The sequence below is a fragment of the Leucoraja erinacea genome, unplaced genomic scaffold, assembly GCF_028641065.1.
Source record: "Leucoraja erinacea ecotype New England unplaced genomic scaffold, Leri_hhj_1 Leri_396S, whole genome shotgun sequence".
In the NCBI taxonomy this organism is placed as follows: Eukaryota; Metazoa; Chordata; class Chondrichthyes; order Rajiformes; family Rajidae; genus Leucoraja; species Leucoraja erinaceus.
In genome coordinates, this window is record NW_026576297.1 from 51,748 (window position 1) to 65,384 (window position 13,637).

At 46.1% G+C, this 13,637-nt stretch overlaps 1 protein-coding gene across 1 annotated transcript in view; it reads left to right on the forward strand.

Moving 5' to 3' along the window:
• The window catches only part of LOC129693700 (uncharacterized), an 82,980-nt gene that overhangs the window by 18,628 nt on the left and 50,715 nt on the right, over window positions 1-13,637 (forward strand). The window contains exons 3-7 of the mRNA XM_055630482.1: window positions 4,214-4,309; window positions 4,902-5,135; window positions 8,365-8,387; window positions 10,755-10,870; window positions 12,766-13,289. Coding sequence (XP_055486457.1) covers window positions 4,214-4,309; window positions 4,902-5,135; window positions 8,365-8,387; window positions 10,755-10,870; window positions 12,766-13,289 — 993 coding nt within the window. The remainder of the gene's footprint in view (window positions 1-4,213; window positions 4,310-4,901; window positions 5,136-8,364; window positions 8,388-10,754; window positions 10,871-12,765; window positions 13,290-13,637) is intronic.

Genomic DNA, 13,637 nt, shown 5'->3' on the forward strand with positions numbered 1-13,637 from the left:
AGTCCAAGGTAGACCACCTCTGACTGTGCAAATGCACATTTACTTTGACGCAGTTTGACATTGTGGCAGTTCAGTCATGTGAGAACTTGCTCGAGGATTTCCAGATGTTCTACCATGCCTTCTGTGAATATCAATAGGTCATCCTGTTTGCACACACAGTGCGGAATGCCTTGTAATATTTGATCCATGACAGACTGAAAATATTTCAGGGAGGATTTCACACCATAGGGCAGCTTTGTATATGAATACAAGCACTTATGTGTGTTGATAGTCAAGTACTGCTGACTTTCCTTGTCGACATTGAGTTGGGCTTAAGCGTGAGACAAATCCAGTTTAGTGAAGACTCGTGCTCCGCTAAGTTCTGTGTACAGATCTTGTGAGGTTGGTAACGGATAATGTTCATCATCAACGGCTTGATTGTTTGTGACTTTGTAATCACCATTTAGTCGAACAGTTTTATCAGCCTTGGGTACGGCCACATTTGGCGTTGCCCAGTCTGTCTTCACGAGTACTCAATTACGGTCTAATCTGTCGAGTTCCACCTTCATTTGTTGCTTTAGTGCATATGGTACAGGTCTTGGTCGACAATATGCAGGTCTCACATCTTGCTTAAGTCGAATGTGTGCAGAGTACCGTGTAACTGCAGCAAAAATGTTTGCATGTTTGTTTATGACGTTTTCAATATGTGATTTGGACAAATTGACGCTGAAAATGTTCTTCCAGTTTAACTCTATTCTACTCAGCCAATCCTTTCCAAGGAGGGTTGGTTTATTTCTGTAGCTGGCTACTGTGATGGGCAGTGTTACTGACTGACCATTATGCTGAACTTTACAGTTCATTTGTCCTCAAGTCTCAAAAACTTCGCCCGAGTTGGTTCTCAGCTTGACCTTACTCTCAGACAATGGTATCTGTGGGAACTTTGTTTCGTACAGGTCTTTGCTCATGACCGAACAATCTGCTGCCGTGTCAATACACATATCGATTAACTGGTCATTAATCAATATTTTAGTTTGAAAGTCCTTGCCTTGGCTGGTTGTAGGCTTGTCGATGTTGGTTGCATAAATGGTGTACAACCCAAGTTCATTTCCATCTGGGTGCACCTCCAAGTTGTGAACTCCTCTCTGGTGTTGTTGCTTGATTCCTGCAGATTGTTCGTTTCCTGTTTTAAGCTTGGCCCGACATGCTGAGGCGATATGACCTTTCTTTTGGTAGTTATAACACTTGGCCATTTTGAACTGACAAAACTGGGATGAGTGATTACCGTTGCAACGATAACAACTGGCTGAACTTGGCTCCCCACCATACTTTGGTTTTGGTTTAGCGCCTCTTGGTTTGGCCATAGGCACTGCCTTGTTACTGTAAATGGCCACTGCAGTTCGTGGTGGGCGAAACTCGCGAGCATTCTTTAATGCCATCTCCATTGTGATAGCAATCTTGCATGCTTTCTCGAATGTGAGATCTGGAGTGTTCATCAGTTTGGACTGAATTCATTCATCCACTAGACCACAAACAAATCTGTCGCGTAGTGCTCATCCAAGAAATGTTCCAAAGTTACATTGTAAACTTAGGTTTTTCAAGGCAAAAAATACTAATTGATTGTCTCATTGTGCTTCTGATTTCTAGTGCTAAATTTATAGCTTTCTGCAATTTCCAGAGGCTTTGGGTTGAAGTGCCCCTCCAACTTCTTTATAATGTCATTAAATGGCACGCCTTTTGCCTTTAAGGGCGCAAGGAGATTCACGAATGTGCCGTACACTTCAGGACCGATCTCCGTGAGCAGAATCGCTTTCATGCGTTCACAAACGGCCTTATTTGGTTCAGCCACTATCTCTCCTTCACCACTAATCTCCATTATGTTTTTTGCCGTGAAAAACATGTTTGCTTTCTCCATATAGGAGCTGAACGGCTCTCTACTCTTGTCAAAAGTGCCAAGGTTCCCGATGTAGCCCGTGGACGATGTCATCGTGTCGATCTCTTTTTAAAAAAATAAAAAGTCTGTTCAAAAACTCCAAATTCCTGTCTGTTCTGGTGTAACAATTCACCTAAAACTTAGCTGTACAAAGACTATTCAGCTTGAGGAATTCGACAAAAAAACTCAGTCAAAAATGTTATACACTCCCAAGGATGACATCTAGCCACGTGGACACAACATAGAGATAGCTTGACAAACTCTCGCCAATTTATCCAGCTGTTGTTTTAAACTACTGTCCCCAGCATAGAAGGATCTGCAGGCCTCTCATGTCCAGCTCGCAAACAACTGCGACACAACTCCGTATTGACTGTTTAAACTGTTAAACAATCCTGCGTGTTGCAAAACAGTCCTGCACTGTATTTAAAGGATGCGTTCACAAACTCTATCCCATCCTCGTCGCCAATTTTGTTATATTCCGGACAGCAGAATAAACAATAACTTACACGCAGGCTGGCTGGATCACAGGAAAGTTTTATTACCCAACATTCCCTACTTATATACAAGACCAGCTCATTAGCATATAATGAATATGCATGAATACATTACAGGATGGAACCCGGGTCTCCGGCGCTGCAAATGCTGTAAGGCAGCTACTCTACCGCTGCTCCACCGTGCTGCCACCATCTGGGTGAAAACAACAATGTTACTCCACAACGAGGATTGTGTGCAACAACAAAGAATGTCACTTTACCTAGGTACATGTGACAATAAAGTATTATTGAATCATTGTAAGTGTAGTTTCAGGCCGGGATCCTTCTTCACACCCGCTGAGTTAATCCAGCACTTTGTGTCCAGTCTGAGTATAGGTCTGAAATGCCACTTCTCCAGAGGTGCTGTGTGGCCTTCTGAGTTACTCCAGCACTTTGTGACTGTTTTTGTAAACCAGCATCTGCAGTTCCTTGTTTCTGTAATGTAGTTGCATCAAGAAACGTTTCCAATTAGAATGCTTCACTTTGATACCATGTAACCACCATGCCTAAATAACAAGTTGTAAATGCTACCATTGTACTCGGAGTATCATTGAGAATTCAATTATCTTACTGCCACTGTGCCATCCTTGTCTCAGAGGGTGGTGAATCTCTGTAATTCTGTGCCTGAGGTTGGAGGAGACTGGATCGTCAGACATATTTAAGTTGGAGATGAAAAAAATATTTGAAAGTTCAGGAGAAAGATGCTGACTATCGACCCTGTTTTTGTCCCTCAGAATTTTATAAACTCTGTTTAAATAAAAATGTCAATCGCCTTCCCAATCTCTCCTTATAACTCAAGCCCCTCCCCGATGTGTGATTTTTTAACATGTGATTTTTTTTCTGCTCTGAGGAATATTGGAGGGGTAACGATAATGTTGATAAATAAGAATAGTTGAGGACAGCATAGCCAGCCATAATCCCATTGAATGGTGGGCTGGACTTGAGGGGCTGAGTGGCCCGCTCATGCTGCTGCTATTGTCTCCTGCCCTTCCATATCTGGAGCAAAGATGGCTGAGAGTCACATCCAGAAGAAAGAATGAGAAGAACTCACTGCACACACCCTATGCTTACAGTTTTCGTCCTGAAGAAGGGTCCAGAGCTGAAAGTCGCCTGTCCGTTCCCACCACTGATGCTGCCTGACTCGCTGAGTTTCTTCAGCACTTCATGTTTTCCAGTTTGCCTGGTGAAGTTGAATCACTAAATCATTGAAAGATACAGCATGGATACAGAATCTTCAGCTCTCTAAGTCCACGCCAGCTATCGATCGCCCATTCACACCAGATCTATGTTATCCCACTTCCTCAGCCACTCACCCACACACTAGGAGCAACTTACAGAGGTCGATTAAACAGGTACAAACCCACATGTTTTAGTGATGTGGGAAGAAACTACAGCACCCAGAAGAAACCAACATGGCCACAGGGAGGACGTGCAAACTCCACACATTAATCATGTATTGTCTTTCAGCCGACTGGTTAGCGTGCAACAAAAGCTTTTCACTGTACCTCGATCCACGTGACAATAAACTAAACTGAAACAGACGGCAGCAGAGGTCAGGATCTATCCTAGGTCTCTGGGGCTGTGAGGTAGCAATGTGTTTTAAACTGTCCTATGTGGCTGAAGATTATGACAGTAACGACTTCCATGGAAATGCTCTGGACTGACGTGTATTTTGTGGCATTTTCTGTGTTTGTGTTGCGTTTTGCTGACTTGCTTATTGTGCTCAGTAATTTGTTAGTGCCTGCACTAATACTGTACACCTTTTCACCAGGACAGGTTGGAAAAATCCACAGATTTTCTCCAGATCCAAAAGGAGCAAGCATGTCACAGTCAGAGCCAACAAGAAGCAAAGATTTATAAAATCAAGGTACGATTTCTTGCACCAGGTTTAGTTTTGAAGTGACCTATGCACCGCTGAACTGTTCAGTTTAGGGATATAGCAGGGAAACACCGAGTCCGTGCCGACCAGCGATCCCTGCACACTGACACTGTCCTACACCCACTAGGGTGAAATTTACAATTTCACTGGCCAATTAATCTACAAATTTATACATCTCTGGACTGTGGCAGGAAACCAGAGCTCCCAGAGAGAACACAAGCAGGTCATGGGCAGAATGCACAAACTCTGTACAGACAGCACCCATAGTCAGGATTGAACTGGTGGCTCTGTGTTGCTGTGAGGCAGTAGCTCTACCGGTGTTCCAACATGCTGGTCTTGTTGAAGTGGACATCATTTTCACAGGACTTGATGGTGAGGATATTGTTTTGCCTGCCCTACTCCCTCCCCCCACCCGCTGTAACGGACACCATCTCCCCCCTGTGGTCCGTTACAGCGAGGGTTTACTGATATATCTGGTATTGCATATATGATGTGTGTGGACGACAGCAAAACAAAGCTTTTCACTGTACATGGTGTCAATAATAAACCTAAGCCCACTGATCTTGCTGGTTCTACACAGGAGAAGGGCCGACTGCTGAAGGAACGGGTCGAGGTTGATCTTTCCAGCGTCTACCGATTCCTGGACTTGAGGAAGTGGGAGCTGGAGGCGAAGATCGATGAGGAGGTGTGCAGGACGGTTCAGCCCTTGCAAGAGGACCTGGCGAAGATCTGCCTGGAAGCCTGCACGATCGAGCAAACCATCCGGGATGTGCAGCTGCAACTGAGCTACGGGGAGCCCCAGGAGATGCTACAGGTAAGAAGCAGCAGGCAGCCCACACTTGTGAAACACGCAATGGACCTTCACCATTCCTCTTCATTATTTCGCGTTTCTGTTACCTAATTTCTGCCAGTCGATGAAAGAGTTTGCATCAAAATGTTGCTTTTTTGACCTTGAGACACTCTTGGTGCACCTCTGCACAAAAGAGGTGTCCAGACCAGCATGGATCACCCATGATGGTATTGAATGTATGGGGTAGGATTGAGGGTCGAGTGGCCAACTCTGACTGTTATTCTCTTGTGCTCGTGGCGAGAGGATTTAAGAATAGGAGTAGGGAGGTTTCCATGGACATTTCCAGTAATGGGAGCGTCCTGAACCGGAGGGCACAGCCTCGGGATAAAAGGATGTACCTTCAAAATGGAGTTGGAGGAATTGTTTTAGCCAGAGGTTGGTGAATCTGTGGAAATTGGCACAAACGTCCGTAGAGGCCAAGACATTGGTTATTTTTAAGGCAGAAATTGATAGGTTATTGATTAGGTAGAGCGTTATTGGTTACGATGAGATAGCAATAGAATAGGGTTGAGAGGGGAAAATAGATCACCAATGATTGATTAGCAGACCAGACTCAATGGGCTGAATGGCTTAATTCTGCTCCTTTGTTTTATGGTCTTGTGTACAGTCTTGGTAAGATTGCACCTTTGATACATTGTATACATTTTTTATGCCTAAGGAAGGGTGTTCTTGCTATGGGGGGAGTTCAGTGAAGCTTTCCTGATCCCTGACATGGCAGGACTGATGAATGAAGGCTTAATTTCATGATAGTTTAGAAGAATGAGAGTGGAACTCGCAGAAACCTGCAGAATTCACAGATGTACCATACACATGCACAGAGTGTATATTCAGGATATCTTGCCCAGAGTAGGTGAATCAAGGACCAGAAGACATAGGTTTAAGGTGAAGGGGAAAAGATTTAATAGGATCTGAGGGGTAACCTTCTCACACAAAGGGTGGTGGGTGTATGGAACAAGCTGCTAGGGGAGGTAGTTGAGGCTGGGACTATGCCTATGTTTAAGAAACAGTTAGACAGGTGTATGGATAGGACCGGTTTGGAGGATTATGGACCAAACACAGGCAGGTGGGAGTATTGTAGCTGGGGCATGTTGGCCGGTTTGGGCAAGTTGGGCCGAACAGCTTGTTTCCACACTGTATCACTCTATGACTCTAATTCTATCAGGATTGGAAAGGTTAGATACAGGAAGGGTATTTCTATAATCCAGAGGCCAGTGTAAAGATATGGTGTGATATGTTTAAGACTGAGATGAGGCAGATGAGTCTGTCGAGTTTTCTACCACAGGATGCAGTTGCAACAAAATCATTACATTTGTCCATTGAGGATTTCTATATTTTCTCTGTTAGTAGGATCAGCGGATGTGGGGCAAATATTGAAACTGGGAAAGTCAGCGATCCCCCCATGATCATCTTGAATGGTGGAAACAGTTTTGAAAGGTCAAATGTCCTATTCCTGCTCCTATATTTCTGTGAATTATAACCTACCTTGTTGGACTGGGAAGGGATCTACCTTCCATGTCCAGTCTTGTCTACACATGACTTCAGCCCATCACATTGGACAGCACGGTGGTGGAGTGGTAGAGTTGCTGAGTTGCTACCTTACAGCACCTTATAGAGACCCAGGTTCGATCCTGACTACGGGTGCTGTCTGTACAGGGTTATTATGTTCTCCCTGTGACCGCGTGGGTTTGCTCCGGTTTCCTTTCACATTCAAAAGATGTGCAGGTTTGTAGGTTAATTGATTTCTGAAATTGTCACCAGTGCGTAGCAGAGAACAAGTGTATGGTTGATTGTTGGTTGGCGACAACTTTCCATGCTATATCTCTAAACGAAACTAAACATTGGTTTAGGATCATGTGTTCCTGGACTCACAGATCAGATATATACAATCAAGTCAAACTCAAGTACAATAGGTAGAGCAAAAAGGGAAGATACAGGGCACAGGATTTAGTCATCGATTCCACAGAAAAAGTCCACTGTTCACAGAGCAGTAGAGGTGAATCGGACTGTGCCTAACTTCTGGAGGTTCCCTTTCAATAAGACGGAAATAACCCAAGGAATTGTGGAGTTATTGACATAGAAAATAGATGCAGCAGGAGGCCATTCGGCCCCAAGCCAGCACCGCCATTCATTGTGATCATGGCTAATCGGCCCCAATTAATAACCCGTGCCTGCCTTCTCCCCATATCCCTTGACTCAACTAGCCCCTAGAGCTCTATCTAACTCTCTCTTAAATCCATCCAGTGACTTGGCCTCCACTGCCCTCTGTGGCAGGGAATTCCATAAATTCACAACTCTCTTGGTGAAAAAGTTTTTTCTCACCTCAGTCTTAAATGACTTTCCCTTTATTCTAAGCACACAATTCACCCTACCTAAGGTGAGGGTGAAGTTAAAAGACTAACGGGATAGTTGGTCTATGCCAGTGTAAAAGAATCATGCTCCTATATTGGCTAATAGCTAATTACATATTGTGATGTTTAACTTGCAAGATTGAGTGCAACACCCATTAATCTATTATATTTTTTTGAAGGAGCAGCTATTCTTATTTACAGATGTGATATTTGTCTTCCCTGATCTAAATTCCCTGATCATTCTGAGGTACACTTTGACAGCTTCTCTGCGCATGAGTCATGACTCACTATTCATTTCCCCCCTCTTTCCTCACCTTCCCATCACTCAACTCAACAATCTTTCTCCATTTGGTTTCTATCATCCCTCGGAAGAAGAATCCCACCACATGTTTTTTTATTTGTGTCATAAAACACTCAATTTGTTTTATTTTAGTTTAGAGATGCAGTGTGGAAACGGGCCTTTCCACCCACTGAGTCTACGACAACCAACATTCACACATAAACTAGTTCTTTCCTACCCACTCGCGACAATTTACAGAAGCCAATTAACCTACCAACCTGCACATCCTTGAGATGTGGGAGGAAACCGGAGCACTCGGAGAAGAACCACATGGTCACAGGGAGAACATATAAACTGCACCCATAGTAATGGGACATCCATTGCAACCAACATATTGACAGCACCCATAGTCAGGTTTGAAACCAGTCTCTGGTCCTGTAAGGCAGAAAATCTACCACTGCGCCATTGTGCTGCCCTTAATTGAATGTGCCGTCCTTCATTTAATTTGAATGTACTGATCAGATCATGAGAATTTAAACCTTTTAAATTTTTTTTTACTTTTTAGGACATCAAGCAGTTGTTGGACAGGTACGTGACTGCAACAGTTTTCTGTACGTTGCTGATTAGTTCACCGTTGGCAGCTTGCAGGGAGTTCACAGCCCTGAGAGACCCAGGAATTCTTTGCTTCACTCTCCCCTGAGTGAGTTGGTCCCATTGCAGGTCCCAGTCCCAGTTCCTGTTGGGCAGACACTTGCAGGGAAGCGGACTTAGTGCGCAGGCTCCCGGCCGTTTCTGCTCACTTTCCATGAACTATGGCTCTGGAGCACATGTAAAGTCATCTAAAGAGCAGTCGGAAATATAAAGATCCAGAGAATTATAAACAAAAACAGCTGGAAAGATCAGATTCAGATTCAACTTTAATTGTCAGTGTACAGTACAGAGACAACAAAATGTAGTTAGCATCTCCCTGGAAGAGCGACATAGAATATGATTTCAATAAATAAATCTATTTACATGTATACAGACATAGTGTTTTTCCTGTGGGAGGAGTGTCCGGGGGGTGGGGTGATTGGCAGTCACCGAGGTACATTGTTGAGTAGTGTGACGGCCACAGGGAAGAAGCTGGTCCGGCAACGGAGAGACCTGTAGCGCCTCCCGGATGGTAGGAGGGTGAACAGTCCATGGTTGGGGTGAGAGCAGTCCTTGGCGATGCTGAGCGCCCTCCGCAGACAACGCTTGCTTTGGACAGACTCAATGGAGGGGAGCGAGGAACCGGTGATGCGTTGGGCTACAGGTAGGGGAGTTGTCGCTATTTTTCCCATTCTTGGGAGACACGGTAAAGGTCCAGAGAATAAAAAATGCTGGAAGAAGAGTCTCAACCCTTCATGTTTTCGATCCATGTTTTCCAGAGATACTGCCTGACCTGCTGAGTTACTCCAGCACATTGTGTACTTTTCTGTACACCAGCATCTGCAGTTCCTTGTTTCTACATAAAGTCATCACTAGTTAATAGTTCGCTGCTTTGTTTAACATTTGGTGCTTCAAGTTTGAGCTCATAGAAATATGAGCACAGAATACCAGGCACTCCACTGGATTAGCAACAAATAAAGTGGTGCAGGAACTTGGTGGGTCAGGCAGCACCTGTGGAAGGAGATGGACGCAAGATGTTTTGGGTCGGGGCCCGAATGGAGTAGAGGGGAGAAGGCGAGTAGAGAGAGGTGAGGGTGAAGGGTAGGGGAGAGGCTGGTGACAGGTGGATCTAGGTGGGTAAGGGTAGTTTGGCAGATGAGAGAGAGAGGGTAGAGATTGTAACTGACACAGGAGGCGACAAGTGGAGAAGATAAAAAGGTGTTGCTGGTGGAATCTGATGAGCTGGGACACAAAATATAAAACCACGTGGAGGGATGGTGGTTTGAAGGGAATGGGGCAGGTTTGGAATGTGGGGTCTGGGGTGGAGAAGGGTGGGAGATGCTCTGGATTCCAGCAGATACAGTCTCTTGTGTCGTAAAGTCACAGATTCATGCAGCATTGAAACAGGCCCTTCAGCCCAACCTGCCCACACCCACCAACTTGTCTCACTTACACTAGTCCCACCTGCTTGCATTTGGCCCATATCCCTCCAAACCTATCCTATCCATCTGTGTTTCTTACACGTTGAGATAGAACCACCCTTTCTGTAACCCCTCGGTTTCCTATTAAATCTTTCCCTACTCACCTTAAATCTATATCCTCTGGTTCTCCAGTTCCCCTACACTGGGCAAGAGACTGTGCCTTTACCTGATCTACACCTCTATAAGATCACCCCTCATACTACTGCGCTCCAAGCCATAGAATCCTAGCCTGCTCAACCTCTGCCCCTGAGGCCCCTGGCAACATCCTGGTAAAACTTCTCTGCACACTTTTCAGACTTGACAACATCCTTCCAACAACTTGGTGTCCAAAACTGAACACAATACTCTTAATGTGACCTCACCGACATCTTGTATAACTGCAACATGACCTCCCAACTTCTATACTCAATACTCTGAGTGTGACTCCAATTGATGGCTCATTTAAACATTGCTGTGTCTATTCATGTGTAAGATCGAAAGGCACAGTTCTGGCCAATATTTATTCCTTTGCCATCACCATTTTCACACACGGTGGGATCTCACTGTAAATAATTTGGCTGCTTGACTTCCATGGGGAACTGGGAAATGACTGCAGGCTGACAATATCAATAACATTGTTGGCTGCATGGTGTATTTCAAAGCCTTTCTTGTTTCACTTTCAATTGGCACAGTAAGCAGCCCAAGGCTGCCTGAAGCTACATAGAGAGAGAGAGAGAAGTCATAGAGGGAGATGGCCCCCTGCTGGTTCCAGGGCTCAGATTGCAGAAAGGTTTGGGGAAATGTGGGTATCTGTGCCTTTACAAAGCTTCCTTCACGTGCACAAGCTTCCAATCCAATGTTTCAGATGCAAACAGGAATACATCGCGCCAACGGACTTTCCCACCGACCTCCACACTGACTCTATCATCACACCTTTCCGTTACGTTAGAATCTGGGATGAGCTGAAAGCACTTGTGCCAGGTATGTGGTCCTGCTTTTTGGAGAGTTGGGGTGGAGGGAATGGGGGGGTGAGAGGTTGGTAGGGTGGAAGGGGGGGGGGGGGGGGGGGGGGGGCAGGGAGACTGAGGGTTCGGGATGTGCTGCTCGTACATCCATGACATGGGGGTTATTCTGCGCTATGATTCAGTGGTACCACACATGCCTCATCGAAGGTTGCAAATCCCACTCCAGAAACTTGACCACTGTAGCAACTTTGTACTGATGATGAAGGGAGTTTGAGTTTAGTTTATTGTCAAGTGTACCGAGGCACAATGAAAAACAGTTTTTGCGTGTTAACCAGTCAACGGAAAGACAATATGTGATTACAATCAAGCCATCCACAGTGTACAGACACATTATAAAGAGAATAACATGAATAATATTTAGTGCAAGCTAAATCCAATGTGGATGGGGAACCAACCAAGCTTTGTCCTGCCTTACAAAATATACAACAGTAAATGATGGAAATAACCAGCAGGCCAAGCAGCATTTACACAGAGAAACAGAGTGTTCATATTTCAGGTCATAGATCATTAATCACAGAACTTAAAACAGTACAGCACGGGAACGGGCCCTTTGGCCTAATTTGCCCGCACTGACCAACATGCCCACTCTAGTCCCACTTGCCCTCGCTTGGCCCATAGCCCTGAAAGCCTATCCTAGCCTTGTATTTGTCCAAATTACTTTTAAACATTCTGATAGTACCTGCTTCAACTACGTCCTCCGGCAGCTTGTTCCATATATCCACCACCCTTGTGTAAAAGAAAAGAGTTATCCCTCATGATGTCTTTCCCCCTCCCCCACCTTAAACCTATGTCGTCTGGTTCTTGATTCGCCTACTCATGGCAAAGATTGCATTTACCCGATCTATTCCCCTCATGAGCTTGTGCACCTCCATAAGATCACCCCTCATGCCCCTGCGATCCAAGGAATAAAGTTCTAGCCTGCTTGACATCTCCATATAACTAAGGCCCTCGACCCGTGGCAACATCCTTGTAAATCATCTGAGCACCCTCTCCAGCTTGACATCTTTACTGTAACATGGTGACTGAAACAGAACACGGAACTCTAAATGTGGCCTCACCAATGTCTTATACAACTGTAACATGTCCTCCCATCTTCTATACTCACTATTCTGACTGATGAAGGCCAATGTTTCAAAAGCCGTTTTTACCACCCTATCTTCCTATGATGCCACTTTCAAAGATCTATGTACCTGTACTCCTAAATCCCTCTGTTCTGCAGCACTTCCCAGATCCCCGCCTACTGTGTAGGTCCTGCCCATGTTAGACTTCCCAAAATGCAATACCTCACATTTCTCCACATTAAATTCCAGCAACCATTCCTCAGCCCACCTGGCCAACCGATCAAGATCCTGCTGCAATTTGTGATAACCAGCTTCACTATCTACAATACTGTCCACTTTTGTGTCATCTGCACACTTGCTAATCATGTGCAGGAAGGAACTGCAGATGCTGGTTTACACCGAAGACAGACACAAAATGCTGGAGTAACTCAGGCAGCATCTCTGGAGAGAAGGAATGGGTGATGTTTTGGGTCGAGATCCTTCTTCATCCTTCTCGATCATCGAGCATCCTTCTCTCCAGAGATGCTGCCGGTCCTGCTGAGTTACTCCATCTTTTTGTGTCTATCTTCACTTGCTAATCATGTCTTGCACATTCTTATCAACATTATTGATAGAGATGACAAGACAGCAATGGGCCCAGCACCGAACCCTGAGGCACACCACTAGTCACGGGCCTCCAGCCCGAAAAGCAACCTTCCACCATGGCCTTCTCCTTCCTTCCATGAAGCCAACTGTGTGAGCTCCACAGTGGGGAACAATCTCCACTGACCGACTGTTTCATGCCTTTCAGCCCGGGAGTCCGTGAAGCTGGACGCCAGGACAGCTCACCCTCGGCTGCTCCTGTCCGAGGACCTGCGCAGTGTGGTGGACGGTGAGAAGCGGCGTGAGTGCTCGCTCTCGCCCCAGCGCTTCAACCACTGGCTGTGCGTGCTGGCCGGCAGCGGCTTCAAGTCGGGGCGACATTACTGGGACGTGGAGCTGGGGGGCAACCAGGCCTGCTTGCTGGGGGTGGCCAGCGAGTTGGCCGACCGGCTGATCACCAGGCCGCTGGTGCCGCAGGACGGCTACTGGGTACTGGAGATGATCAACGGCAACCTGGTCAACCTGGGAGGGCCGGGGCCCCGGAGCCTCCCCCTCCGACACAAGCCGCAAACCATCCGCGTGTACCTGGACTACGAGGAGGGGCACCTGTCGTTCTACGATGCCGACAGCCTGTGCCACCTCTACACCCTGCACCACAAGTTCACCCACACACTCTTCCCTCTCTTCAACCCCCACAACAAGAAGGAAGGCAGTAGCAGTCCACTCAGACTGGCCTTCTGACACTGACCCTGGGAGGGTCCCCGCAGGGCTGTTCCCAAGGAACAACTCTAACCTGGGATGGATAAATCCCAAGGCTTTTCCGGTTAACTCTTGCCCCTTGGTTTGAAGCATTAAAGGTAATGAGGGCGGCTGAGTGGCGCAGGTGGTAGATCCACTGCCTCACGGTGTGCAATAAGCATGTTGGGCGCAGTGTGGTGCCCACTGCCTCACGGTGTGCTATAAGCATGTTGGGCGCAGTGTGGTGCCCACTGCCTCACAGTGTGTAATAAGCATGTTGGGCGCAGTGTGGTGCCCACTGCCTCACGGTGTGTAATAAGCATGTTGGGCGCAGTGTGGTGC